The sequence below is a fragment of the Schistocerca nitens genome, chromosome 1, assembly GCF_023898315.1.
Source record: "Schistocerca nitens isolate TAMUIC-IGC-003100 chromosome 1, iqSchNite1.1, whole genome shotgun sequence".
Classification (NCBI taxonomy): Eukaryota; Metazoa; Arthropoda; class Insecta; order Orthoptera; family Acrididae; genus Schistocerca; species Schistocerca nitens.
Genome location: NC_064614.1, coordinates 221892843 through 221920182, shown reverse-complemented (window position 1 = coordinate 221920182; position 27340 = coordinate 221892843). Strand labels below are relative to the sequence as shown.

Genomic DNA, 27340 nt, shown 5'->3' with positions numbered 1-27340 from the left:
ATGTAAAAAAATGTCGATTAAACACTTGACGTTAGTCAAAAATGTGATGTATTCTGCAGCATAGTACCCAGGAGAAGAGTTCTAAAGCAATTTATTAAATTTCGGTTCCCTTTCTTTCTTTTCTTTTTTTTCTTTTTTTTTACCCGTATTAGTCGACATACGCTGACGATCATCAGCCACTGCTGCTAAACATAGTTCATTTTCTATAGCAGAACTTCACGACATAGTGTCGGTCGAAATACTGATAGAAGTTGCCTGGTAAATTCATCGTGGAGGCAGTGTCAGAGAAAACGACCGACTGCAGGCTAGATTGCTGCTGCTGAGATGGCCAGCGACTTAAAGCTTTTGTGTGGTGTACAAGGACGCGCGAAACTTAATGTAAACTTTTTTTACAAGAACGTAGCACAAATTTCGCTATATGATATTATTTTTCTGCATTGCACTCCGCTCTCCATTTACATGGGAACGTATCTCACAACGTGTACATAGGACTGTTGTTCATTGCATTTTGCACTGATTTATTATTTTATATAAAAATTCTTGTGATGGAGCTATTAGACGTATAGAAAACTGTGATGTTAAATTTGCTGGATCGTTGCTTTTTATACATCAGCGTTTCTTCTTGTCATCATAGCTGCAAACAGTTTTCCTTAAAAGAGGATCTCCTTCTCCCTACACAACAGAGGTGAATGGGATGATTTGGTATCTCCACTTTCAAAGAAGTCAGATTTACAACTTAGTATTTGGTTCTGTGCTGCAATTATAATCTGCAGGGGTGGCTTAGGTTCCATAAAATTTAGAGAATTCATCGGGGATATGACTGTAGGCCGGATAAACGTTTATTGCATTTGTTCACAGAAAGACAGTATACACTGTATCGAAATGGTGTACCATTGATTAGTTTCATACTCACTGCTCGTGAGCAAATGTGCACAATCGGTTAAATTCATGCTTAAACAGTACATGCGCAAAAGAGCATGTCTGGATGCTCATTGCTACCTGAAAATTTTATTCTGCCATTCTGCGAGAAATTTGTTTCTCCGTCGATTTTGAGAAGTTCATCCAAGGTTTGCTTCCACTTGAGCAATGTTTAAACGCATGGCAATAAGGTCAAGTGTTCACTTTTGTCGGCGAAGGCTGAGTTGTGGTGCTAGATATCCAAGGCTGCTGTACCAAATTGACACAGATATCGAATCTTTTTATTTCCGGGTGAAAATACCTCTTGTTGTCAGCAACTAATACCAGTGGTAAACTGATGTGCACACCTTAATTTGCAGTGCAAGGACATGTGGAAATAGAAGTGGTGGAGCAAAATGCACCTGAAGACGGAAACATACTATGGTAACACGATAAAGCACGAGAGATATATTCAGCGGCTACAATGTAGTGTTATTTGAGACTGCGATTTACAGGGAAAATTCTAGAGACGTCTCGTTTCTGTTAAGGAAGTGGCTTCCAAGAATTTTGTGTGATGCTCCACCTCATACACTGCTCGTCTGTTTATGCTGCTTTTCCGTCCGAACCGACTGGATACTGTTAAAAAATGTCCAACGAAGAGCTGCGTCGTTTGAACGAATGTGTTCTGTATGTCAACTATGCATCTGTTTCGTATGGATACCTCTGAAAAGTGCTTGAACAGTGCAGTGTAGGTTTCTGTTTCCATGTACGGCCAGTGATACTAAGAAAGAGGATGACATTCACTATGGCATATGGCCATTTCGTATCGAACATCTTCAAGCGGCTGCTGAGCTTAATGTCCCAAACTGGCTAACAGAATCATCGTTAACGTAGTCACATGCTCTCACGCCGTAGGACTTTGTGGAGATGTTTGCAATTTAACAAAGAACTTGGTTGCTCAGTCCGCCCGCTGGCAGCTGAACACTACTATATTTTCTCCATTTTCCTGCCAAATTATTATGATGAAGATTTCTTCCAATAGCACCATTCAGGCTGGCTGCCTTCAGACGGAGTGTGCGTTAACCATTTTGGCTCAGTGACGGGCGATCCCATCTTGTATCTTGTCATTCGCCTCCATTGTCAAGAAGGTGGTACAGACCTAATTTTGTTCCACAAGAACACATCGCAGAGACCAGCTTTGCCTTACGCAACACTTGTTCAGTTCGTGCGTCACAGTAGGCCCTTGACCCCTCATCCACAGTAGAGGCAATTACAAGAGGCTTCGACGGTACCGAACACGCAGTCGCTTGTCGACAGTAGGTTTTCTCGGCGTTGACAAAAGACAATTGGAGGCAAAATTTAAAAAAAGTAACTCTCTGCTAATTTGCTTTTCACAGTTTTGGCTTAATGTGAAATGACGTTTACGCAGTGTAGCGCGAGCTCTTTTTACTGAGCAGGTTCTATGATGTTTTTCTGTTAACTTGAAAAGAGAATGTCGCAGACATTTTATAGCAGTGTAGCTGCATTTCAAATAAACATTTTAAGTAGCAGAGGGTGATGCTTTTTAAGCCTTAAAATTTGAATGGAGACAATATATCGAATAAAACTCATACTAGTATAGAACATCACATAGAATAGTGCTTCCCAACCTGGGGGTAATTACCTCCTGAGGGGTAAAACTAATATTTCTGACAGTAAAAACAAAAGAGCTTGATTGTTTTGGTCAGGAAATTAAATTTATTTTTAAAATTTCGTTACTGTTATCACTATTTCATAACAGTATAAAACTGAATGCATAAGCGACGAATAATATCATTTTTTTTTTCAAATAGTAGCATGCTAGTGTGGTTGAGGTTACAGCTTGTGAAACGAATCTGAGAACATCTTTCTCACATAGTCCACCCACTACACACATACTTTGGGACATGCACCTGTGACGGTAAAACTGAAATATATACTGTGTATATGCAGACTGAAGCGACGGATGAAAATGTTTACCAAGGCCAGGATTCGAATCTAGTCTCCTGTTCACTAGGCAGATGCACTAACAACTACGTCACCCTGGCACAGTCTTTGCACACTTGCACGGACTACCCTAGCACGCCTCCCTCCTCAATCCAAATTCCCATTCACACCTCAGCCCACCAGGTATTCCCCCTGAATTCGAACAGCATGACTGAGGTTCTCAAACTGTATAGGAATACCACTTCAGCATTGAACGAAATGGGGAATCCTGCCCGAAACCCAGGCAATGGCGCGTTAATCATATGAAACCATATGGTTCCAGAAATCTTTTCAGGCCTGAGACATCTAGGACATTTACAATGAAGAGACAAATGATAATTTGTACTAATTCTAGGATTCGAACCTGGCTCTCTTACTCACTAGGCAGATGTGCTAACCACTACGCCACCCTGACGCAGTGGCTTTGCAGAGTTGCATGAACTACCATTGCACACCTCCCTTTTCAATCCAAATTCCCATTCACGCCTCAGCCGCGTGGTATTCCCCCTAAACTCCTACAGCACTTATGGGTTTGGATCCTGGCCTTGGTACAAGTTTTCATTCATCTCTTCAGTCTTCGTACATACATAACAGATGTTTCAGACTAGAAAGCATCTCTGGAACTATACATGGTGTACATAAAGTCCTGGAACACTTTCAATTATTTATTGCACAAGAACTGAACAATGTACAGATGTCACACATATTGCATTTTGAAGAGAAACTCTGAAAGTTTTTTTTTACCAACATTCGATAGGCGAACCATGACTGACCCAGCAGACGTCAATATGGTAATCTAATTCTTGCCATACCCATCCCAGCATGGCACCATAGACTGTGGCTTCCCATATTCTCTCCCGTAGTTCTGCTACATCACGTGGTAGAGGTGGTACATACACCAAAAAAATGGTTCAAATGGCTCTGAGCACTATGGGACTTAACTTGTGAGGTCATTAGTCCCCTAGAACTTAGAAATACTTAAACCTAACTAACCTAAGGACATGAAACACATCCATGCCCGAGACAGGGTTCGAACCTGCGACCGTAGCAGTCGCGCGGTTCCAGACTGAAGAGCCTAGAACCGCTCGGTCACAGCGGCCGGCCGGTACATATAGCAGATCTTTAATGTGTCCCCACAGAGAAAAGTCACACGGAGTGAGATCTGGTGATCGGAGAGGCCATTTCGTGAAACAGGTGTCCCCTTCTGTAGCACGGTCAATCCATCGATGCGGCAGCTCCGTGTTCATGTACCCACAAACTTCACGATGAAAATGGGGTGGAGGCCCATCCTGCTGAAAGATGAACGAAGAGTCCGATTGGATTTGAGGTATCAGCCATTGCTGCAACGTGTCCAAGTAGGAATATCCAATGACAGTGCTCTCGGCGAAGAAGAATGGTCCGTACAGCTTTCGACTTGACAAGGCACAAAAAACATTTACCTTTAGGGAATCATGCTCAAATTCAATGCATTCGGTGCATGCTTTGTACCCCAGATTCGACAATTATGCCTGTTCACTTTCCCATTAGTGTGAAAAGTGGCTTCTTCGCTAAAAATTAAGCTATCAACAATGCCATCCCCATCCTCATTCAGTTGTTGCAACTGCGAACTAAACTCCAAACGCATGTCTTTGTCGTCGTCATTGAGCTTCTGCGCTAGCTCCAATTTGAATGGTTTCATAGGCAGCTTCTGTCGCAGGACTTTCCACTCTCACTGGAGCCATTTTGAGTTCACGGGATGCACGGCACACCGATTTCTTTGGATTCCTTATGAATGTCTCTCTTATGCGCTCCACATTCACTTCACTCATACTGGGACGTCCTCTTCTCTTTGTCGGGCACAAGCAACCCGTCGTAACGAATTTGTTGTGCCAGTGGTAAATGGCCTTCCTTGTTGGTGGCTTCTTACCGTACTTGGTTCTAAACATCCGTTGAACAGCTGTAGCGCACTTGCTTTTGTCGAACTCCAACACACAGAAGCTCACTACGCACCAACTCGCCATGTTTGCGACTAGCCCTGACTATCGGCAAATTGCCAAACTATGCTGTGGCGGTAAACATGTGAAAAAAACAAAAACTTTCATAGTTTCTCTTCGAAATGATGTACGTGTGAGATCTGTACAATATTTGGTTCTTGTAAAATAAATAATTGAAAGTGTTCCCGAACTTTATGTACACCCTGTGTAATTTCATTTGAAACATGTACGTCATATCTCACGAAACTGACTTTTCTGAGTTGTAGGTAGTTCCCGCAATGGACCAGAGATTGCTTATTATTCACTTCGCAACACATAAACGAAATAACTGACAGTACAACAGAATAGTAATTATATAATGACTATTGCATCACTCTGGGGCCTACACCGTATTATTATTATGAGTATTATTATTAGCAGTGGTCATACAAAAAGTATTAGCAGGATGAAGTCTTCCAATTTCTGTTAGCTCATAAGTAAGAAGTTCAGCAATCAAGTGATTTACAAACAATAAATATAGTCTGCAAATTTTAACTTGGCTGATTTCAAATGGAGATCTAAGGCGTGAGTGTAGCAGGTGTCACTAGGAAGAGGATTGGTGCATAGAAAGCATCTTTTGTAACAAGAGTCTGCTTGCAGTGTGGGTACTTCGCTTTCTTTCCTGAGAAGGAGTTGTGTACAGGTAGCACTCACAATGCGCTGAGAATTGGTTAACTATTCTCTAAAAAGAGGTTGTTAGAAATAAACACTACCAACTGACATATTGGCTCATTAGTTCGTGGTTTAATAAAACACCCATGAAAGCTACATATCATTTACCATCACTTATTTTAAAAATAAAAGTGTGCAAAGAAAATTATTTTCCATTTTAAAGCTTAGTTGGGGGCGGGGGTGGAGGTGGAGATGGGAGGCACATTGGACTCGGGGGTAACGGTCTCAGAAAGGTTGGAAACCACTGACATAGAAAGAGGGGTGACACGATCGCCTTGCAGATTGCAGCGATTCAGTGTTCAAGAATTCGTAGAAACGAAAACAATCTTTGACCGCAAATTTATTTAATTCAATTGTATACCGTGCACACAGTCAGCGATATGCTTTATGTAGCGGCCAATCCCCCGTAGTTGTAAGTATTGCAGCTGTAAGTACAGTATGCCCTACATCATTGTATTATCATGGTTTTTTTTATCTTGTGATGATGCAAGTCTGGTTAAGAACGGTATTTGCTTGTATTACTAAGTTTAATGAGACAGGTATGTTATTTGTCAGTCTTAACACATACAGTCGCGACACCCCTGCACATTTTTGTTACACACAGCGACAGTGGAGCTTCAAGGTATTAATAGCGATCACAGTTTGCGTACAGCAAAAATAGAAATAAAAATTTAAAAAACTGAAGAAGGCTGCTGCGAAGAATAAGTGGAACCCTGAGAAGTAAAGGCTGGGGATGCTACTTCGGCTTAACTTATTGTGAGACAAAGAACAATCCGCCAGTGTCAATGAGTAACGTCGAACACATTTGATGAGCATTGTATCACTTTATATTTTTTCTGAGTACGAATTTTTCATTAAATTAACTTCTAATAGAGATTACTCTGCTGAATTTTCCACCGGGTTCAGAGATCGAAGGAAGTTGTGCGTGCAAAACAGCTCTAAATCGTTTCCGAATATTTATAAAAACTGGTACTACTTTCAAAAACAAAAGAGCAAATTGCTCACCGTGTTAGAACACATAAGCTATTTTCAGCGCTCAGTCTTCTGGTTGGGAAATTCAGAGAGTAATACGGAAGATGATTTGCGATTTGCTTGTAAAAACTTTCAGCTGTTTTCTGCATGCATTTGTTTTGCCCCGGTTTAATTCTCCGGCAATTGTTTCGATATCCTAGGTAACGATCTCACGCGAGATTCGTATGCGGCAGATTACCTGTGAAATGTGTCCTTAACGGCAAAATATTTGCTGAGATGCGCTGCTCGGCGGTTGGCAGCATCGCTGCCAGATCGATTATCGCAGCAGGGCGGCACACAGCAGCTGGCAGCAGACGATGTGAACTGTTTTGCCGGCAGAAGTGCGTGTCTTTTACCCTCAACGATGGATGCAGCGGTGGTTGGATCCTCGCGCTGCAGGTTTGGCCGGGTCTGGTTTCATTTCGCAACGCATCGCGAAGCTTACAGCAGTGCGCATCGTGGACTCTTTGACAGCGCCCTTAATAGAGTGCTTTGTAGGTTATGACATGATCTCTTTATAGATGGGAGCTGCATGAAAGAGGATTGCTGTTAATGCTCGTGGCTGTCACTTCTTTCGTTATATGACACAGTCTTTTCTCGATATTCCGGCGTATTTTGTTATTACTTTGGTATCTTTGTTACTCATCTACATGTCTGTTATGGAGGTGTCACCCCTTCGCTTGAATTAATAACATGCTGTCCGGCAACAATGCGTCAGCAATCCCATCAAATATGGTAGACGAGCCAATTTGCTTAGCTTACACAAGTCAAGTTTGGCATATTTCATTTTCATATTCCACCAGTTGCACATTCTTTCATTTGCATGCGAACGATGCCCTTGTCTTCGCAGGAATCGCGTCTAGAAATTCCGGGTTCTGGCGGCCGTAAGCTACAAATGCAGACGATGCCACATGTTATTTGCTGTACAGAAGCCGGTGATTAAGACGTAGTGTATTATGCTAGAATTTGTATCCAAAATGGTGGAGATGCGAATAGCTGCTGAAAATAATGACGAAAACAAACTCCACAAGAAGCTGATATGCTGTTTTTGTTACTCCCGGAATAACTTTTAGATACCGTATATAAAATGATTCTCCTTACTAAGGACACTGGATGAGTGTTTAACATTAGGTACGCGAAACTTTCATATTGTTTGTTTTATTTTGTTTCGTGAATGATACTCCGCATTTCTGGTTTTGCGATGGAAGCTTAAAGAGATAGGAAGCAAAGGTTTCTTCCTCGTGTATTTAAGCCGATGGTGGCAGTCGTTTTTGCATTCCAGCTTTTCCAGTTAATGACGAACTGTTTTTAAAACAATCAGACGAGCTCTATAAAATGTTGGAAGTACTGTTTCGACTGCTGATTATACGGTACGCAAGGCGATCGTAAAAATTCAATGTTTTTGCTCTTTGTAATTTTAACAGTCTCATTTTTTTCCCCGACTGTGGTAACACACTGTCATATGAAGCTCTGAATATTACTCTGAAGCTGATCGAAAAAACCGTTTAATTTTTAGTGTGATAGTTGTGTAACCATCATTGAGGTGTAAAGTGAAAGCGAATGGCGGTTGTTCCAGATAATCTACAGAAATGTTGTTCTGCCCGGGTATCGGAACGTATTGTCGGTGTACCTTACATTACTGTCGTATTGCTTTGTATGAAAACACCGCTGTTTATTGTATTAATTTATTTCGAAACACATTCTTACTACAGTACAGCCCCACTGTCGACGAAATTATATTAATGCAGCCACATCACATGTAAGTGAAGAAGAACTACACGAAGACGGAAATCATGACAATGAAAAGGAATGACGACATGGTTTGAAACGTTTTTAAAGAAGTGTGACAGCGTTAATAAACGCCAAAAACAATCTGCCATTCACTGTGATTCTTTCTCACATCAGATATGGGTGCATTAATGATACTTTCATCGATGATGGGACTGTACTGTAATATGAATGTGTTTCGAAATATACAGTAACCAGGGGTAATTTTAAAACAAGTAATACGGCAGTAATGAAAGCTCAAAGTGATCTCGAACAAAATATCTGAAATGGAAACTTATCTTTTCTTAATTTCTTCCCAGGCGGTTACGGTGATTCCCCAGGATGAATATTGGAAACTGTTTTAACTTCCTGATGTACGCGCATGTTCTGTGCTGTGTATGTAGCAACTCTCACGGAGTTACATTACTGTCGTATTGCTTTGTATGAAAACACCGCTGTTTATTGTATTAATTTATTTCGAAACACATTCTTACTACAGTACAGCCCCACTGTCGACGAAATTATATTAATGCAGCCACATCACATGTAAGTGAAGAAGAACTACACGAAGACGGAAATCATGACAGTGATCGGATGGAGAAATTCTTTCCACTCCCTTTGCGTTTCGCAGCGTTCAGACACAGGCAGTATAATTTTACGGCTATAGCTACGTAACACTGTTGGCAGTAGGCGTTTTAAGCGTCTCCCGAGAAACCCCAGGAATTGCCTCATCACACTTTTTGGTAACATATTACAAACAAGAAAACATTCAGAAGAGTTGTGCAAAACAACAACGAAGCAGACGACAATGGCTACCTCATACAACACTGTCAGCTAAATACCGTACCTAAACGTTGGCTGCAGTCAAAAAGCAAAAGACTGCTGGCTGAAGCTTTCCCGCTTCTACCAACTTTGACCATTCGGGACTTGGACCGGGTTGCCAACTACAAGTTAAGAAAATAAAACATGGTCTATAAAAGGCTGCAATGTAGGCGATATCTGTTTAAATCGTGCAATTAGCTAATTTCGACGACTTATCATTTTCAAGGACAAGTGTAATATTACGTATTGCGTATCTTAATTATCAAATTATTTTTCGCTACACGTAAAAAGTAGACGTGTAGTGAAAAATTATTTGACAATTTCGACATTTGCCGGAAAATGACAGGTCGTCGAAATTTGCCAGTCGCACGATTTAAAAAAAGATCGTTTACTTTTACTGCATAAAACGGACCATGTTTTCTTTTATTAAGCATTTGGAGGCAGTGGATCCACACAAAACAACATTTTAAAACTTAAGATACTATCATATAGTAACAAGTAACATTATTGCATTCTTGGTTTTGCAACGACCACAGAAAACTTATGTGCTTTATCCATTGACTCTTGGTGATTACTGTTAGTGATGCGGTGTCTTTATATCTTTAGTGCTTCTTCCAGGTGCCTGCAGTCAGAAACTAGTGTAAAATTTGTATCATGCCATCTGCTTACAATCTGAATAGAGTTCACTTGCCGTATACATTTAAAAACTACGGAATTTGCTCTTTTCCCGTAGTTACTTTTACATATTTTTGTGTTCCATTGTTTATGCAGCCGACTGGAGGTTGTATCGTCACAATCCAAATGCTCTTTCACGGAAACGAATTGACCAAGTGGAAGAACAGTATACAGGGTGAGTCACCTAACATTACCGCTGGATATATTTCGTAAACCACATCAAATACTGACGAATCGATTCCACAGACCGAACGTGAGGAGAGGGGCTAGTGTAATTGGTTAATACAAACCATACAAAAATGCACGGAAGTATGTTTTTTAACACAAACCTACGTTTTTTAAAATGGAACCCCGTTAGTTTGTTAGCACATCTGAACATATAAACAAATACGTAATCAGTGCCGTTTGTTGCATTGTAAAATGTTAAATTACATCCGGAGATATTGTAACCTAAAGTTGACGCTTGAGTACCACTCCTCCGCTGTTCGATCGTGTGTACCGGAGAGCACCGAATTACGTAGGGATCCAAAGGGAACGGTGATGGACCTTAGGTACAGAAGAGACTGGAACAGCACATTACGTCCAAATGCTGACACATTTTTATTGGTCTTTTTCACTGACGCACATGTACATTACCATGAGGGGTGAGGTACACGTACACACGTGGTTTCCGTTTTCAATTACGGAGTGGAATAGAGTGTGTCCCGACATGTCAGGCCAATAGATGTTCAATGTGGTGGCCATAATTTGCTGCACACAATTGCAATCTCTGGCGTAATGAATGTCGTACATGCCGCAGTACATCTGGTGTAATGTCGCCGCAGGCTGCCACAATACGTTGTTTCATATCCTCTGGGGTTGTAGGCACATCACGGTACACATTCTCCTTTAACGTACCCCACAGAAAGAAGTCCAGAGGTGTAAGATCACGAGAACGGGCTGGCCGATTTATGCGTCCTCCACGTCCTATGAAACGCCCGTCGAACATCCTGTCAAGGGTCAGCCTAGTGTTAATTGCGGAATGTGCAGGTGCACCATCATGCTGATACCACATACGTCGACGCGTTTCCAGTGGGACATTTTCGAGCAACGTTGGCAGACCATTCTGTAGAAACGCGATGTATGTTGCAGCTGTTTGGGCCCCTGCAATGAAGTGAGGACCAATGAGTTGGTCGCCAATGAATCCGCACCATACATTTACAGTCCACGATCGCTGTCGCTCTACCTATCTGAGCCAGCGAGGATTGTCCACGGACCAGTAATGCATGTTCCGTAGGTTCACTGCCCCGTGGTTTGTGAAACCCGCATCATCGGTAAACAGGTAGAACTGCAACGCATTATCTGTTAATTCCCATTGACAGAATTGCACTCGATGATTAAAGTCATCACCATGTAATTGCTGATGTAGCGACACATGAAACGGGTGAAAGCGGTGACGATGCAGTATGCGCATGACACTACTTTGACTCAGTCCACCGGCTCTCGCGATGTCCCGTGTACTCATGTGTGGGTTCATGGCAACAGCAGCTAACACACCAACTGCACCCGCTTCTCCTGTGACGGGCCTGTTACGGACCCGTTTGCGTGCTACGACCATACCTGTTGCATACAGTTGGCGGTAGATGTTTTGCAATGGGCGGCACGTTGGATGCTCTCTGTCCGGGTACCGTTCTGCATACACCCTGCAGGCTTCAGCTGCATTTCGTCGACACTCGCCATAGATGAGTATCATCTCCGCCTTTTCAGAGTTCGAATACACCATGGTCACAGTTCCTACAACACTACACTATCACAGACGTCTGGTAACACGGTGTACTACAGTTGGTCTGCATGCGGAGACGAATGCAGAATAACAATTGCAGCAAGCGCTACATGCGGACACTGCGACAGCTAGACCAAACCACTACAGTGCACTACAGCCACACTCGTAAACACGGTCGTCATCGTAAACATGTCCCTGCAGATGCTGCTCGCCGACCGTGGCCCGTGTTTGTTACAACACGCAACTGAACGTCGGAGGTTTCAAGCGTCAACTTTAGGTTACAATATCTCCGGATGTAATTAACATTTTACAATGCAACAAACGGTACTGATTACGTATTTGTTCATATGTTCAGATGTGCTAACAAAACTAACGTGGTTCCATTTACAAAAACGTAGGTTTGTGTTAAAAAACATACTTCCGTGCATTTTTGTATGGTTTGTATTAAACAATTACACTAGCCCCTCTCCTCACGTTCGGTCTGTGGAATCGGTTCGTCAGTATTTGATGTGGTTTACGAAATATATCCAGCGGTAACGTTAGGTGACTCACCCTGTATAGTGGGACACATCATATACCACGTTATCGGGCTGCGTGCACAAACATCATCTTGCTGCAGAATGGATTTTTATCCTCTGTGGCTTTGCCGGCCGCGGTGGCCGTGCGGTTCTAGGCGCTCCAGTCCGGAGCCGCGCTGTTGCTACGGTCGCCGGTTCGAATCCTGCCTCGGGCATGGGTGTCTGTGATGTCCTTAGGTTAGTTTGGTTTAAGTAGTTCTAAGTTCTAGGGGACTGATGACCACAGCAGTTGAGTCCCATAGTGCTCAGAGCCATTTGAACCATTTTGAACCTCTGTGGCTTTGTATAAGCAAAGGATGTTACAGAATTTCGTTCACATTCCCTTATGTTGTATCCGTGCTTAAACAAACACGAAAAGTAACAGTGAGTGATAAATAAACTGTTGACAGTAATTAGTAAGTGACCATTCATAGAATCTGTTACCCCTAGCCGGCCGCGGTGGTCTCGCGGTTCTAGGCGCGCAGTCCGGAACCGTGCGACTGCTACGGTCGCAGGTTCGAATCCTGCCTCGGGCATGGATGTGTGTGATGTCCTTAGGTTAGTTAGGTTTAAGTAGTTCTAAGTTCTAGGGGACTGATGACCACAGCAGTTGAGTCCCATAGTGCTCAGAGCCATTTGAACCATTTTGTTACCCCTAGCTCCAAACATAATGTGACTCGAAGTGTAATCGGAGATAGGTCACTGAAATGTATTTTCAGGAAGTAAAGTTGAAAACTTTTTGTTGTGAAATGTTCGCTTTACAATGATAATTAATTTGCTGAGCGGACAAGAGTAAATACAAGAACTTGTCAACCACAGAGCAGGTTGCCAACGTCAGGACACTACGCCGCCTCTGTCGTAGGTAAAATTTCACCCCAATATTTTCCACTTTTTTTCTCTTTCTATTTTGAAGCTTTTAAATTGGCATCTGACAGTTGCATATGTAACATTCAGATTCTTTTATCGTTTCCGGTACTTGAAAATAATGCACTTGCATACCAGTGGACAGTATCGAAGAAAATAATGCACTTGCATACCAGTGGACAGTATCGAATTGTGACCAAATCGTTGAAATCGTCCTTAACATAATCATCATCATTTCCCAACTTCAGTTTCTCAGGTGCAGTGCGTTCGCTGTTTCTTTCTGTCATTGTTCAATTTCTTGCCTATGGTACCTTCCCAGTTCCATCTTAGTTTCTCCACCTCTGATTTCACTGTCTTTAATGAGTTTACTTAGCGTTTCATGTGGACTTTCCCCTTTTAGTCCTACGTAATGTTTTTGTGACGCTGCTTTATATTTCTCCGTTCTCTTCCAGTGAGCATACCATTGCAGTCTGTACTACCCTTTAACATCAGTAATAGGCATTTTGACACCAGCGTAATTCATTCCGGAACCACTGGACTCGTATTGGAGAGATCTGAGTTTTCAGTCCACATACAGCTAATCCGTTTTAATTATTATGAGGTTGATGTTAGGGCATACTCACTTTAAACGAAGCCATCATGGTTTCTTCTATAAGATATCGCGATCCTTTATTCATCCGAGCTAGTACTTACCCACTGTAAACAGTCATTATTGTCATTCACATAATACACATTTAAAGCATTGAGCTAACTATGCGAATACTGGACTAGAATAAGGAGCAATGTTCAGGAAATAGTGAGGAAAATACATGATCAGAAATGGAGTAATTACATGGGCAGCTGGATAGAGGTAGCTAATTTGCGCATATGCGAATTGAACGGAACACAAGCTTTCTGTGTTGGGTTCGAATGCAACTGTTGTTTGAGGTGACACCATATTCTCCATAATAATCATCACCTGTTTGGAAAGCATCATAATGTGAAACTGAATTTGCAATCTTTATTACAGAATGTCTTAAAAGCCACATATCAGCAGAACCTCTCTGTCGCTGATTCTTTTCTCATCCTCTTCAACATTTTCAGTATTTACAGAATAATTAAAGCTCTGTAAATGCAAATCTGCACTATTGAGCTAGACGTTTGACTCTATGTTGCTTATAGAAGAAGCATTCAGCATAGTATGAATTTTAATTTGTGAGTGCTCACTGCTCTCGTTCATGATGCATAATGACACTCAGAGGTCACAGAAGTCATGGGATATCTCCTAATATCTTGTTGGGTCTCGTTTTGTCCGACGTTGTGCAGCAGTTCGACATGACATAGATGCAGCAAGTCGTTGGAAGTCCCCTGCAGAAATTTTGAGCCTTATTGCCTGTATAGCCGTCGATAGCTACGAAAGTGCTGCCGGTGCAGGAGTTTGTGCACGAACTGACCTCTTGATAGTCCATGGATGGCTGCAAATGGTCTCGAAGTAGCCGAACATAGCCATTTCCAGTCAATGATCAGTTCACTTGGACCAGAGGACCCAATCTATTGCATGTAAACACAGCCCACACCATTATGTACCAACCACAGCTTGCACAGCGCCTTGTTGACAACTTGGCTTTATGGCTCTGTGGTGTCTGCAGCACACTCAAACCGTACCATCAGCTCTTACCAACTGTAATCCCACCCATGTGACCAGGTCACGGTTTTCCAGTCGTTTAGGATCCAACTGATGTGGTCATGAGCCCAGAAGAGGTGCAGCAGGCGATGTTGTGCTGTTAACAAAGGCACCCACGTTGGTTTTCTGCTTCTATACTCGATTAACGTCAAATTTATTCGCACTGTCCTAACAGATAAGTTCATCGTACGTCCTACGTTAATTTCTGCCATAATTTCACGATTGTCTGTTAGCACTGACAACTTTACGCAAGCGTTGCTGTTCTCAGTCGTTAAGTAAAGACCGTCAGCCGCTGTGTTGTTTGTGGCGAGAGGTAATGCCTAAAATTTGGTATTCACGGCATGCTCTTGACATAGTGGTCTCGGAATACTGAATTCCGTAACGATTTCCGAAATGGAATGTCCAATGCACCTAGCTCGAACTACCATTCCACGTTCATAGTCTGCTAATTCCTGGTGCGCAGCCATAATCACATCATAAACCTTTTCACACGAATCACCTGAATGCAACTGGCAGCTCCATCAATGCACTGCCCTTTTATACCTTGTGTATACCATACTACCACCATCTGTTATGTGCATATTGCTATCGTATGACTTTTGTCACCTTAATTTAGACATTAGCTGCTACAGTAGGCTGAACGTAGAGATCCAATTACACATGGCAGTGAATAATTTGCAGGTGGATATGTTCGATAAATCTTACTGAAAGGTTACCAAAAGATGTTAGCAATTGAACAAGGAAGAAACTATAAGGTACCTTAATTTTTTTCATAGCCCTTTATTCCATTTATCTCTTCATGTGTTTATCTTTTATTCCATTTATCTCTTCATGTATTTATCTGCACTGAGCCATAGCAGGACTACGTGGTAGTGTAACCATTACCACAGTGCACAGCTGTCGTCAGAAGACATTATCTTGTAGATGGAAGGTGTACAGCGTCCAAGGCAAAATTAAAAACCTGTGGTCCAGCTTGAGAGAGACTACTACACCTGAAATTCGAGTGATCTAACATAACTTAGAATGCAATGCGAGTGCAAATACTGTTTCCAAAGTGAAAGTAAAAGGGTGAGGTCTGGGTTATTAGAAAAGGAGTTTCTGACAGGGCAGGAAATCGACCATGGTCTTTTCAATTGAACCATCCTAACGATTGCTGTAAGGGATTTAATGAAATCATGGCAATGCTGAAAGTCAATGAAAGGATGGGGATTTGAATTCAGAAGGCAAGGAGGAAGTGTAGGGGTTAATATCTCATTGATGACAACATTAGAGACAGAGCACACACTCGGATAAGGAAGGCGGTGGAAGGAAATTGACCTTAAGCATTTTAGGGAAGTAACGGAAAGCTTAAAACTGGGCGGTGAGATAGGGATGTCAATCCCCCCTCCCGCCTACTGAATCTGATGCCAGGGACTTAACTACTGCATCACCTCGCTGGGTGAATTGTTTCCAGATGCAGTGCTCTCATACAGTAATAAGGGATATTGAAAGTTGGTTTAAACCAGAAATTGACAGCAAATGAATCCACAGGAATAAATCCAAATACTTAATGCAGGAGCAAACAACATTTACTATGAGATGGTGTATTTGCTGCCATCAAGGAATTAAATTAAAATCCACTTTAGCAATTATTGTTTGGGCAAGTATGACAAAAACAGCAGATTTAAAGAAACGAGTGGTGCCTTCTAATGGTTGTCAGACAGGTCTACAGAAGACTGAAATCTTCAGTTCATTAATAAAAATACACCCTAGTCTTCTCAAAGAGGAGGGTTTCAGCCCCTCCCTGTTCCTGCTCTCCTTCTCTCACCTCCCCCCCCCCCCTTCCACACAGACTGAAAAAATTATATAATGTCCTAAGTCATGGATGATCAAAAACATACTAGTGAAAGTGCTACAAATTTTCTTTCAGAAATAAAATGGAATGTTAAGGAAACCACCTGTAATAGAGTGTATTAGCCTACATTTACTGGTGACAAATCCGATATCTTCGATAACAGGACAAATCGGTTTTATCACATGATGCATTTATCTATGAGGAAATGTCTTCCGATAAAAAAATTGCAATAATAATCAAAGACGGTTTTTAGGGATATGCATTGCTAGTTGCACTTTCATAGTATTTACACACATCCAGTGTGGCAGAAGCAGCTTAATTTCTTGTTATGGGCTTGCTTAACTCACAGAAGTTAAAAAATCTGGACTGGCAGACTGCAATGAAAGTCTCCTAAAATCACCAGAAAATCTGTTAACAAAATTCATTTTCACATTGACCTCTATGAATATTCTTATTATGTACATACAGCTTCTACAGGATTGTGGAGGTAAAATCAGACTAATAATTCTTAATCGGGTACATCGACAGTCAATTCTTCACTTGCTTTGTCTGTGAAAGGAACAAAGGATACCATAATGTACTATACAACACAAAATAATATGTCACACATTTATGAACAAAAATGTTGGAACACCGTTAAACCATTGGTAAAAAATTTGCTGTTTGATACTTTTATATGAATCTGTGTAACACATTGAGGTTTATGCTGGCACATGGTATTAACTGTTACATATGAACACAGTTGATGGCATACTGGTTAGCGATATTTTCACGGTTAAACAACTGTCTTACCTTTGGTCTCTTTGATTGTCACATATGTTGTAGCTAATGATTTACATATATTTATTTTAATGAAATATGTGACAGTAATGTTTCTGCTCATGGGTATCCTACTAGTTGAATGACAGGGGTGGCAGTTTGCCTTCAATATTATTAACAATCTTGCCTACTTGATGTAAGAAGCAGAGTCTTGCAGCGATGATATTGAATAAGAAGTTTTTGGGTTTCTAACCATGTCAAGTGATTGAAATTGCATGAAATTTCAGTTGAGCACTCCTTGGCCATGTCAAGAGCACCTGGAGGTCAACAAGGTACCATGTGAGTGTGTCCAATCTTACACTGGACAAACAATGTGCACTATAGAATAACACAGGAAGGAGCATAAGAGATTTTATCACCTACTCCGAGGAATCTGCTGTAGCTGAGCATGCTTTAGAAAACGCTCATCATATTAGTTTTGATAACACCTCTGTCGTGGCTCACGCTAACAGTTTCTGGGATTGCGTGCTTAAAGAAGCTATTGAAATAAAAATCACTGATCATGACCTTTGACAGAGATGGTGACCTGCAGCTCAGTGTGGCATTGGATCCAGCAATTTTGTGGTTGAGGTGAGCGCATCGTGTGTCGAGTCAGTGTATACCTATATATTTATTATTTATTTATTTAACCTGATCAGATTAGGGCCATCAGGCCCTCTCTTACATCGGACCAGTGTTCCACACATGCAGCATTTCACACATCAGAGTTACATCATGACCATAATTTAAATGAGAAAATTAGCTTACTCTAGTGGCAATATGAATAAAGAGTAGCGACTAAGACCTAATAAAGTAAATGCGGCAGTATTTTTACAACAGGTGCTATACATACAGATTATGATAAAAGCAATAGTAATAACAGTAAAAAAAAATCGAATAATAATGACAAACATGAGAAGGATTGGCAACGGTGATGAAGGTTTGTGCAGATGTACATAATATCTTGGTGTGTAAAGTAGATGTTTACTAGTATGGCGAGTTTTTGGGAAGGGAGATTTAAGGAGGGGGAAAGAGGGAAGTAATGAGGTGAAGTGCATTCATGTACAGAGGAAGGCATTACTGTTGCTTAAGTAGATACGTCATTAACTGTTTTTTGAAGCCGGACATGTTTTTAAGTTCTCTAACATAACGAGGGAGGTTATTCCAGAGTCGGGTTGCCGCTACTGTAAAGGACTTGGAGAAGGTGACTGAGCGATGCAGTGGAATGGAGAGGATTTTATTATAACAGGAACGTGTGTTTCTGTCATGTTGTTCTGACATGAGCGTTAGGGGCGAGGAGAGATGTGAGGGACAGTGTACTTTTATAAGGCAGTAGATGAGACAGAGTGTATGGAAATCTCTGTGTTTGTCTGCACGCAGCTAGGACAATTATGCATATGCTGGTGAAATGTGATCAAAAAGTCGAACGTCACAGATATATCGGACGCAGGCATTCACGACCAGTTCTTGACGTCGGGAATTTTCCTGAGAGAGGCCTTGTAGGATAAAATCGCTGTAGTCAATGATTGGGAGTATAAGCGTTTGTACTAATTTCTTTTTCAGATCGAAAGGGAAGAGTTTTTTATATTTTTGTAGGACATGAAGAGATGCTGATGCTTTTTTGCACACTGCAGTTACGTGCTCTGTCCAATTTAGATTTTCATCTATTATTACTCCCCAACTCTTTGCTGAGGGAGAGAAGTTAATATTTGTTCCATTTAGGATAAGAGGTGGTACAGATTCCCGATGTTTTGGGCTAATGAGCTTAGAGTGACCAACAAGTACCGCTTGGGTTTTGGCAATGCTGATAGTACCAGTGATGTCACAGCCAGCAGCTGGTGTATATAATGATGTATCAGCAGCACACTGGCAATCATATCATTGACAATGGCCAAGGGGTGCTTGGCCGAAAGCTCGTGTAATTTTAATCACTTGATGTGGCTGGAAACTCGAGAACTTTATATTCAGTTTCCAGTTCAGTTTTTATTCAGATCTCATCAGTAGCTATCGTGTCTAGGAAACAGTAGAGCACAAAGGTATCCTTTTATTCAGTACAATTATGTGCCTATAAGTCTGTTCTGTGTTTGCTGTATCTTTTTGTTTTGTAGTCTACATTTGAACAGTGATTAAAAAAATTTCATTCTTGGTGCTCAAATTTTCAAAAACATTGTTGTCATATTTATTCATGTAAATATTTTGTACCAGACTTGTTTGTTGTCTTGTTTGACTTTCCACAGTTATATTGTCAAGAAATAATATTTACTTATTTAGAAGTCAAACTTTTTTTTCGGATATGAAAAATGATTGTTCTTTTTTTCCTTCTTTTTACAGATCAGAAATGGTTCCATTACGAACTCAGTCTGTGATAATGGCTGCAGTGCAGGATGTGAGAAAGATGAGTGTGATAGACTGGATCATTCTAGTTATTCACTGCTCAACTTTAATGATGCCCCTTCATACCTTAAGTTTAACCCTTATATCCGGACTGGTTATCGTGGATATCTTACAACGAAGATGTGCCTGGAGAGGTATGTGGTAGCATCTTTAAGTTGATTTATTTGTAACAAAACAATAGTTGTTAACTATAGTATATAACACTTTTTTCGTCGCCTTACCAATCTGTGTTAATTGATGGAATCTGAAGTGAACTAGTATAAAGCAGTTTGCACAATGAAGAAGTGAAAACATTTTCATGAACGGGATGTCAGAGGTTCACAGAACCAGGCAAAGCTTAACTAGAAGACATTTGGCGTATAACGGTAGTGAAATACTGTAATCAGAAAAACTCTGGAATCAACATATCCATTAAAAACACCTTCTTCAGTTGATAGCGTATGTGGTTACTCCTAGCCATCAAATGTGGTAGGCAGTGGTGTGTAATGCCCTTTGTGACTTGGGCCCAAATCTTTGTTGGTGGTTGATCGTGTTCCTGAGAAAGAGTTGTGTAGAGTCTAGGAATAGCACTTCATATAAGTTGTAGGCTGAAGTCCATCTCTCTACTCCATCACAAAGATGCTGCAATAGGATTTAAATCCTGAGACCCCACAGCCATTTCATAGCAACTTGATATATATGTGCATTATCTGCATTTGTAAAAAGTTGTCCATGTGGTTGCACTTTGTGAAATTATGCTGTAAATTTCAGTAAGAGACTACTCTACTCACAGTGAATGGGCAAAACGGTTGAATCATTCTGAGTTTAGTGCATTACTTTTTATTATCTTTGAAAGATGTGGCTGTTCAAAGCAGTAGTACCAAGTTCCTATACAGATAGGACAATTCTCATTTGTGGGACCAGCTTGATTGTCAATTGCACTGATCGATCACATCCTTTTTTCCACTTTCTTTTGTTTCTAATTATTCTTTACTTGGGATTCTAGTGTTTAATATGGTTTCAAGAGTACAGGGCAATTCAAATGGAATGCTTTACCAATCATTGTAACCTAGTGATGCACCAATAAGAATTCTAGACAACTTAAAAGAAAGTTTAAGATTTTGATTGTTCACAAGTGCAGTGAATTTTCAAATCAACATCTCAAAACCATTGGACGAATTGCAGTGGGCATGATGACACTGTGTTCTGTTCCTAGCTGCACAGATCTTTGAACCTGACACCATATGATTCCTTTTTGTAGGATTATGCGGGAAACCTCATATATGTGCCTCCTTTGCTAAAAACAGTTCCAGAACTCAAAATAAGCGTGTATTGTTCAGAATGTGTGGCGTGAAACTGATTATCACTTTGGTGTTGCCGATGTGATCTCAGAGAGTCATACTGAACAACCATGAAATACGTAAAAAGCTTTTGAACTTTCTTTTCATTCTCTTTAATTCTTATTGGTATATTACTATGCATTAAATAGCTGTAGTCATTTGTAATTACTATATTAATTATGATGTGTCCTGTATACAGTAACTGTTGCTAAACTCAAATTATGTGTTTGTTGGAGGTTATATGTTACCAGATTTCAACACATTACTGTGGTAGTAAAAAATGGAAAGAATGACCTATCAACTTCTGGCCCAGGATTTTAAGTGACATTTTTATCCTTATCTAGACTTTTCATGTACCTTGTTTGTTTTCTGTTTGCCTTTACTCATGCTGAACCATTTTTTAGCTTAAAGAACTCAAAATTTGATGTGCATATTTTTATTTTGTGGGTGTATCAGGTCTGATATTGTTAGGTCCAGTCATTGAATGATAAGTGGGTGTCATTACTGTTGTTAGCAGTTTTCCAGAGATCCAATTCAGCATTACTCAACCACCGAAATGCACATCAGTCGTTGGAAAAACTGTTGCTCTACAATATTTGGTTATGAAAGCCGTATCTAAATACTACAAATTCAAATACTGCTCATCATATTGCTGGTAATCATTTATGAGAACTGACAAGAATATTCGTTTGTTGTTCTGTATAACCAAATAAGCATTTCTAATTTGATGTCAGTTGAAACTGCCCACTGAAAATAAAATGTTAAATACTATATAGCAAGGTATTTACAGAATAATGCATTTTATTGTGTACTAATGACTTCTGTATCATCACACACATTGTGAAAAAGTTGATTGTCTAGTTTCAAACTTCTTTCATATCTCCCAGGTTAGATGGACACTTTTGTTTTACTAATAGACTGCAGTCACAGTGGCACAGACAGGGCAATCCATTGACAACTGATATTGACTGAAGAAATGAGATCTTTTTCAAATCAGTATGCCAGGAGGTGCACAGTCTTCACGCAACTGATTTCATTGACCAGTTGCACAGACTTCGGATGAAAGTCAGCACAATTCAAACCAGTTGATTTTCTTTGGTGTAATCGGATGATGTTCCCATACACAAAACGTGGATTGTGTGAAAATTTTAAGTTTAGTGCAAGATAGATGGAGTTTGCAGCATCGTGACAATGACAAGTATGATTGTGTGCTGAAAATTAATGCCTCCAGATTTTTCATTCGTTTCTCAATATCAGCTGAGGTATTATAGTCATGCACATTACTCAGTTGACATTACCATTTTGCTGATGTAAATTGCAACCCTCGGCTGCTGGAGGTCTCCAAATTGTAGTGTGTAACATGGCCATGCGTAACTTAACTATGTTGGAGCATGAGAAACAACTTGCTTTAATTGAGTTTCTGAGCACAGAAAATGTGCCTCTGATTGAAATCCATAAAAGAATGAAAGCTTGTATGGTGAGGGTTGAGGGCTGTATCGACAACAGTAATGTGCAACATTGGGTAGTTCGTGCTCATAATTAGGATAATGGTGGTGCTAACCTCAACATGTGTGAAAGAGCTCGGAGTGGATGACCATGTTAGCAACTAACGAGACTTGTTGCAATTAGGTTGATGAAATAATCAGAGAAAATCATTTGAAAAAACAGCAACATCTCTCAGGTAAGGACGGTATATCGCGGAAATGTGTACGGCCATCGTTCAAGAAGAGCAGTACAAAAAACTGTGGGTGTCTTGAATGCTCACAACAGAGAAGATTGGACATCTGTCAACAATTGCTTTTGCATTTGTTTTGAGTGGGGAAGGGGGGTGACAGGTGATGAAAGCAGGTTTCAGCATTTTGTCCCAACAACAAGAGAGCACCAGTGGAGCTCAGCCAAAAAGGATCACCAATGCCAAAAAAGTTCAAGATCATGGCATCAGTAGACAAAGTCATGGTCGCAGTGTTCAACCCTCAGTGCAAGACCCTCAGAAAACTGAAATGTTCATCATGGATGTGGAATAAGTCAACAAATCTTAAACATATTTTCATTTAAAATTTAATGTCACAAAACAAGTAAATGTTCAATACAGCGAGGTACATATGATAATTCTTAGGCTGTTGTAGCTATGCATCATCAAATAGGAAAATTATTTTACAACACATATTTAAACTAATCACATTATCCCATTGAATTTGTACAGAAGTCAGATTATACTGATATTCACATTATTTGGTGTTATTAGTGACGAATACATATCAGTTAATTTGACTAAGTCGTCAGTGCAGTAGAAGGAGTTGGCCAGCAATAAATCCTGTAGGCTTCTCTTAAACTTTGCTTGCTTTATTTAAGACCAAAACTGTTATAGTAAGGGCAAGCAAATCAGCTTTGTAGGTACTCAACAAGAATTTATGCAACACCAAAATACTAATGCAATAGTATGAAGTTCCACTACAGTAAAACAAGTAAAGTATCAGTGTTACTTCATAACAAAGAAAATTGACATAAAATACATACATATTAAAGGTTACACACAAAACCATTGTATAAGGAGCAGATTCTACTTTCAATCTTTAAGAGAATTTTTATAACAAATATACAATCCAAATAAGCATCACCTGCAGAACGACAGTTAAATAAGGAGTGGTTTGATTGCATAGAACATAATAAAAAATCAAATGACGTAAATTCCAGTGGCCAAACAATATGCATCTGAAAAACTTAGAGAATCTGGAACTGACAGATATGAAGCACAGTTAGAGGGCAAATACTGGCTTTATAATGTGTGCTTAACAGGTGAAATCGCACAGTACACACAGCAGTGCACACCACTTAATAACATCTGCAGACCTCCAACACTAGAGAACAGCACTGTCTAGTAACACACTCACACGGGCAATTCTGTTGTCTCCTGATTCTGCTACAGTAACAGCCAGCCAAATAGCCCTGAGGCAAACTGCTCCCAGTCCCGTCGTATCGCAGGTTTCCAGCCATCACCCTCTTTCTTGTGTTTTTCCATCCACCACTGCAGCCATGGCATGCAGTTAATCCAACGGCCACTTCCACGACTGAGCTCTAGCCCTGGTAGATACTCATTCACCATCCAAAAGCAGATCCCCTCATACTGCTATCTTTTCAGCAAAAGTTCACTCGCTGGCACCTATGTTGTGATGCACTTGGTGCAGCACTGCCAACAAGTTGCTCAACCATGTATGCCGCACAATGGTGCAGGTTTTTAATGTGTAGTGGCTGTGTGACATATTGTGACTGCACATAAACAGTAATAAAATAAACTGTCATGTTATTCTGTTGCCACGTACAAATGTACCCGCACAGTAATGACCCACTCAATGTGTTACACAGCGCAGTTGCATCAGATCCCAGACAGTCACTTATCCAATTGCTAATTATCTCATAGGCAACTGCCTCATTGTTGGATTGTGCTGCTAGCTTGGAATCTGGCTCATTTTCTTGCATGGATCATGAATTTTTTTCTCACATAGCTCATTTATTTTATATTGCTGCCAGTGACTTGGATATATGACAGCACAACTCAGTACTGTTTTAGTTGAAGCAATAATAAAGGAATAGGTGTGTTCTTGCAGTTGTAAACCATCAGTGGAACAGTACAAGACTGTTATTTGTGGTTGGCACATTTTATCCATAGGTACACCTGCTGTAGGGTTAATAGCAAAACCAGTAATGCAACACTTGCCTCCAAGCACAGAGGCACCATGGCATCCATCACACTCAAAGGGGTTAGAATAGGTTGTAACCACTGTGACCCACCCCCAAAAAACGTAAATAATAATTTAAAAAACTGAGGAATAGCTCACTTACTGAGACCAAGCTGTCGACTGATGTTATGGGACAACCTCTGGTGAAGACATGGTAACCATTGTTGATGCCACTGTGACCACGGCTTAACTACGGTACTTTTCTGTAGACATTCGTATTTACATTACCTTGCACTTGCATTTTATGCTCTATTTTTATTATGTTAATTTTTTAAAATAAAGATTTTGGAATTTGCATTTTATGCTGTATTTTTATTATGTTATCTTTTAAAATAAAGATTTTATTTTAATATTTTTCTTTTTCAGTGTGTTTTGGTGGACAAATGAGACAATAAACATTTGGAGTCACATATTTGGATGGATGTTATTCTTAGGACTGACACTATATGATTTAGTTCTCCTTAACATCCATGCATCATTCGCAGACAAATTCATTGTAGGAATTCTTCTTGGATGCTTTCAGGTATTTCAAACATTATTTAATATGGTAACATATGTCAGCAGATCTGGGGGGGAGCACACAAAGGCAAGTGCCTTTAAGTGCCTTTAGTTATTGGTGTGTGGCAAGACAACTGTTACATGTTAAATATAGACAGTATTGTAGATGATTAAATGACAGACTATTATTCATCTCATAAGAGTACAAAGTCTGTTCAAAAAATTCTGGAACATTCATAATTTTGCGCCATTTGGGTGTTGGAGTGAAATGCAGTTTGCTTCCATGCACACCCATGCGTTTAATGTATAACTGCCAGAACTTTCATTGTTATGTGTCTATTAGTTATTGTTCAGTGCTGTATTGAGTAGAATGTTGTGTCGCACAGTTTGCGAATTTCGATATGACAGAGTTAGAGGAGCAATGCATCTGCATTAAATTTTGTGTGAAACTCAAGGAAACCTTTACAGAGACACGCCAAATGATGCAAGAAGCCTACAGTGATGAGTGCTTAAGCTGTACTCGGTGTTACAAATGGCTCACATGGCTAAAAATGGCCAGACAGAAGTTAAAGATGACCCTCATTCAGTACGCTCTTCAACTTCTATCGACGATGCTCATGTCAGGAATGTCAGTGAAATTGTGCGTGTCAATCCAAGACCAACTGTCCAAGATATCACAGAAGAATGTGATATTTCAGTTGGATCATGTCATGAAATCCTGACACAGGATTGCCTAAATGAAAATGAGATGTTTCTTAAAAGAGCCGTAACTGATGATGAGATGTGGGTCTATGGTTATGATGTTGAAACCAAGGTTCATTCTTCACATTGGGTCAGGAAAGGCTCTCCAAGACCCAAAGAAGCTTGCCAGGTCAGATCAAATGTCAGAGCCATGCTGTTAGTTTTCTTTGACTTTGAGGGATTAGCTCCTCATGAATTTGTGCCACAGGGACAAACTGTTAATTGATGGTACCATCAGGACATGTTGTGATGCCTGCAAGAAAATGTGAGAAGGAAAGAGACTGAAATGTAGTGAGACAATTCACGGGTCTTGCATCAGGATAACGCACTCACACATTCATCCCTGCTCGTGTGTGACTATTTCACAGAAAGTGATATCACTGTGCTGCCTCATCCTCTGTACTCTCCAGATCTGGCCGCGTACTTTTTTTTATTTTTAAATTTACTTTTTTTAATTTTTTAATTTAACCTTGTTGAAAGCGGCAGATTTGCAATGACAGACGAGGTAAAAGAAAATTCACAGACGATCCAGCAAGAATCATACCAAGACCTCTTCCAGATATGGAAATGGTTTTGGGAGTGGTGTATCAGCTGTGGTGGAGAATATTTGGAAGGAGACTTTGCACATTAAGTAAAATGTAAGTGTAGAAAAATTTTGTGGACAAAGTTTCAGAATTTTTTTGAAGACAGCTCCTGTAGGGGAAATCAGATCAGTGCAGTCAGAATATTAGAAGGAAATAAAGTAAATGGATTGTTTGTTTGCTTAGGAGATCCCAGGAATTAGAAAGAAATTGATGTCATTTGTCTTTATGATCACCATATAATCTCAGAGGTAAGAAATCTTAGAATAAGTAGTTATAAATTAACTGCATATTTATATAGAGCAAACATGGACAAATGTGTTCTCAAATTCATGAAAAGTAGTTATATGTTCAAAAATACAGAAATTATAAGTAATAGGCTCTGAGCACTATGGGACTCAACTGCTGTGGTCATAAGTCCCCTAGAACTTAGAACTACTTAAACCTAACTAACCTAAGGACATCACACACATCCATGCCCGAGGCAGGATTCGAACCTGCGACCGTAGCAGTCGCACGGTTCCGGACTGCGCGCCTAGAACCGCGAGACCACCGCGGCCGGCTATAAGTAATATCTGTATAGATTTCTGTGGGTTATAAACAGTAATTGTTTACAATGTACCGCACTGGAGTAGGGGAAGTCGAAATGAACAACTTGACTTTTATCTACAAAAGTCACCTTAACTAAAGTGCACCTACACCATGCAATATTTTCAATGTACTCTCATTCTC

General features: G+C 40.3%; 1 protein-coding gene across 2 annotated transcripts in view; it reads left to right on the top strand.

Moving 5' to 3' along the window:
• Positions 1-27340, top strand: part of LOC126246112 (progestin and adipoQ receptor family member 3-like) — a 199419-nt gene that overhangs the window by 148899 nt on the left and 23180 nt on the right. The window contains exons 1-3 of one of the 2 annotated variants that reach the window (XM_049948371.1): positions 6896-7005; positions 19670-19866; positions 25155-25311. In XM_049948371.1, the coding sequence (XP_049804328.1) occupies positions 6961-7005; positions 19670-19866; positions 25155-25311 (399 nt within the window). In that variant the 5' untranslated portion in view covers positions 6896-6960. Of the gene's footprint in view, positions 1-6895; positions 7006-19669; positions 19867-25154; positions 25312-27340 lie in introns of those variants that run through there. The other variant, XM_049948370.1, reaches the window with a different exon arrangement.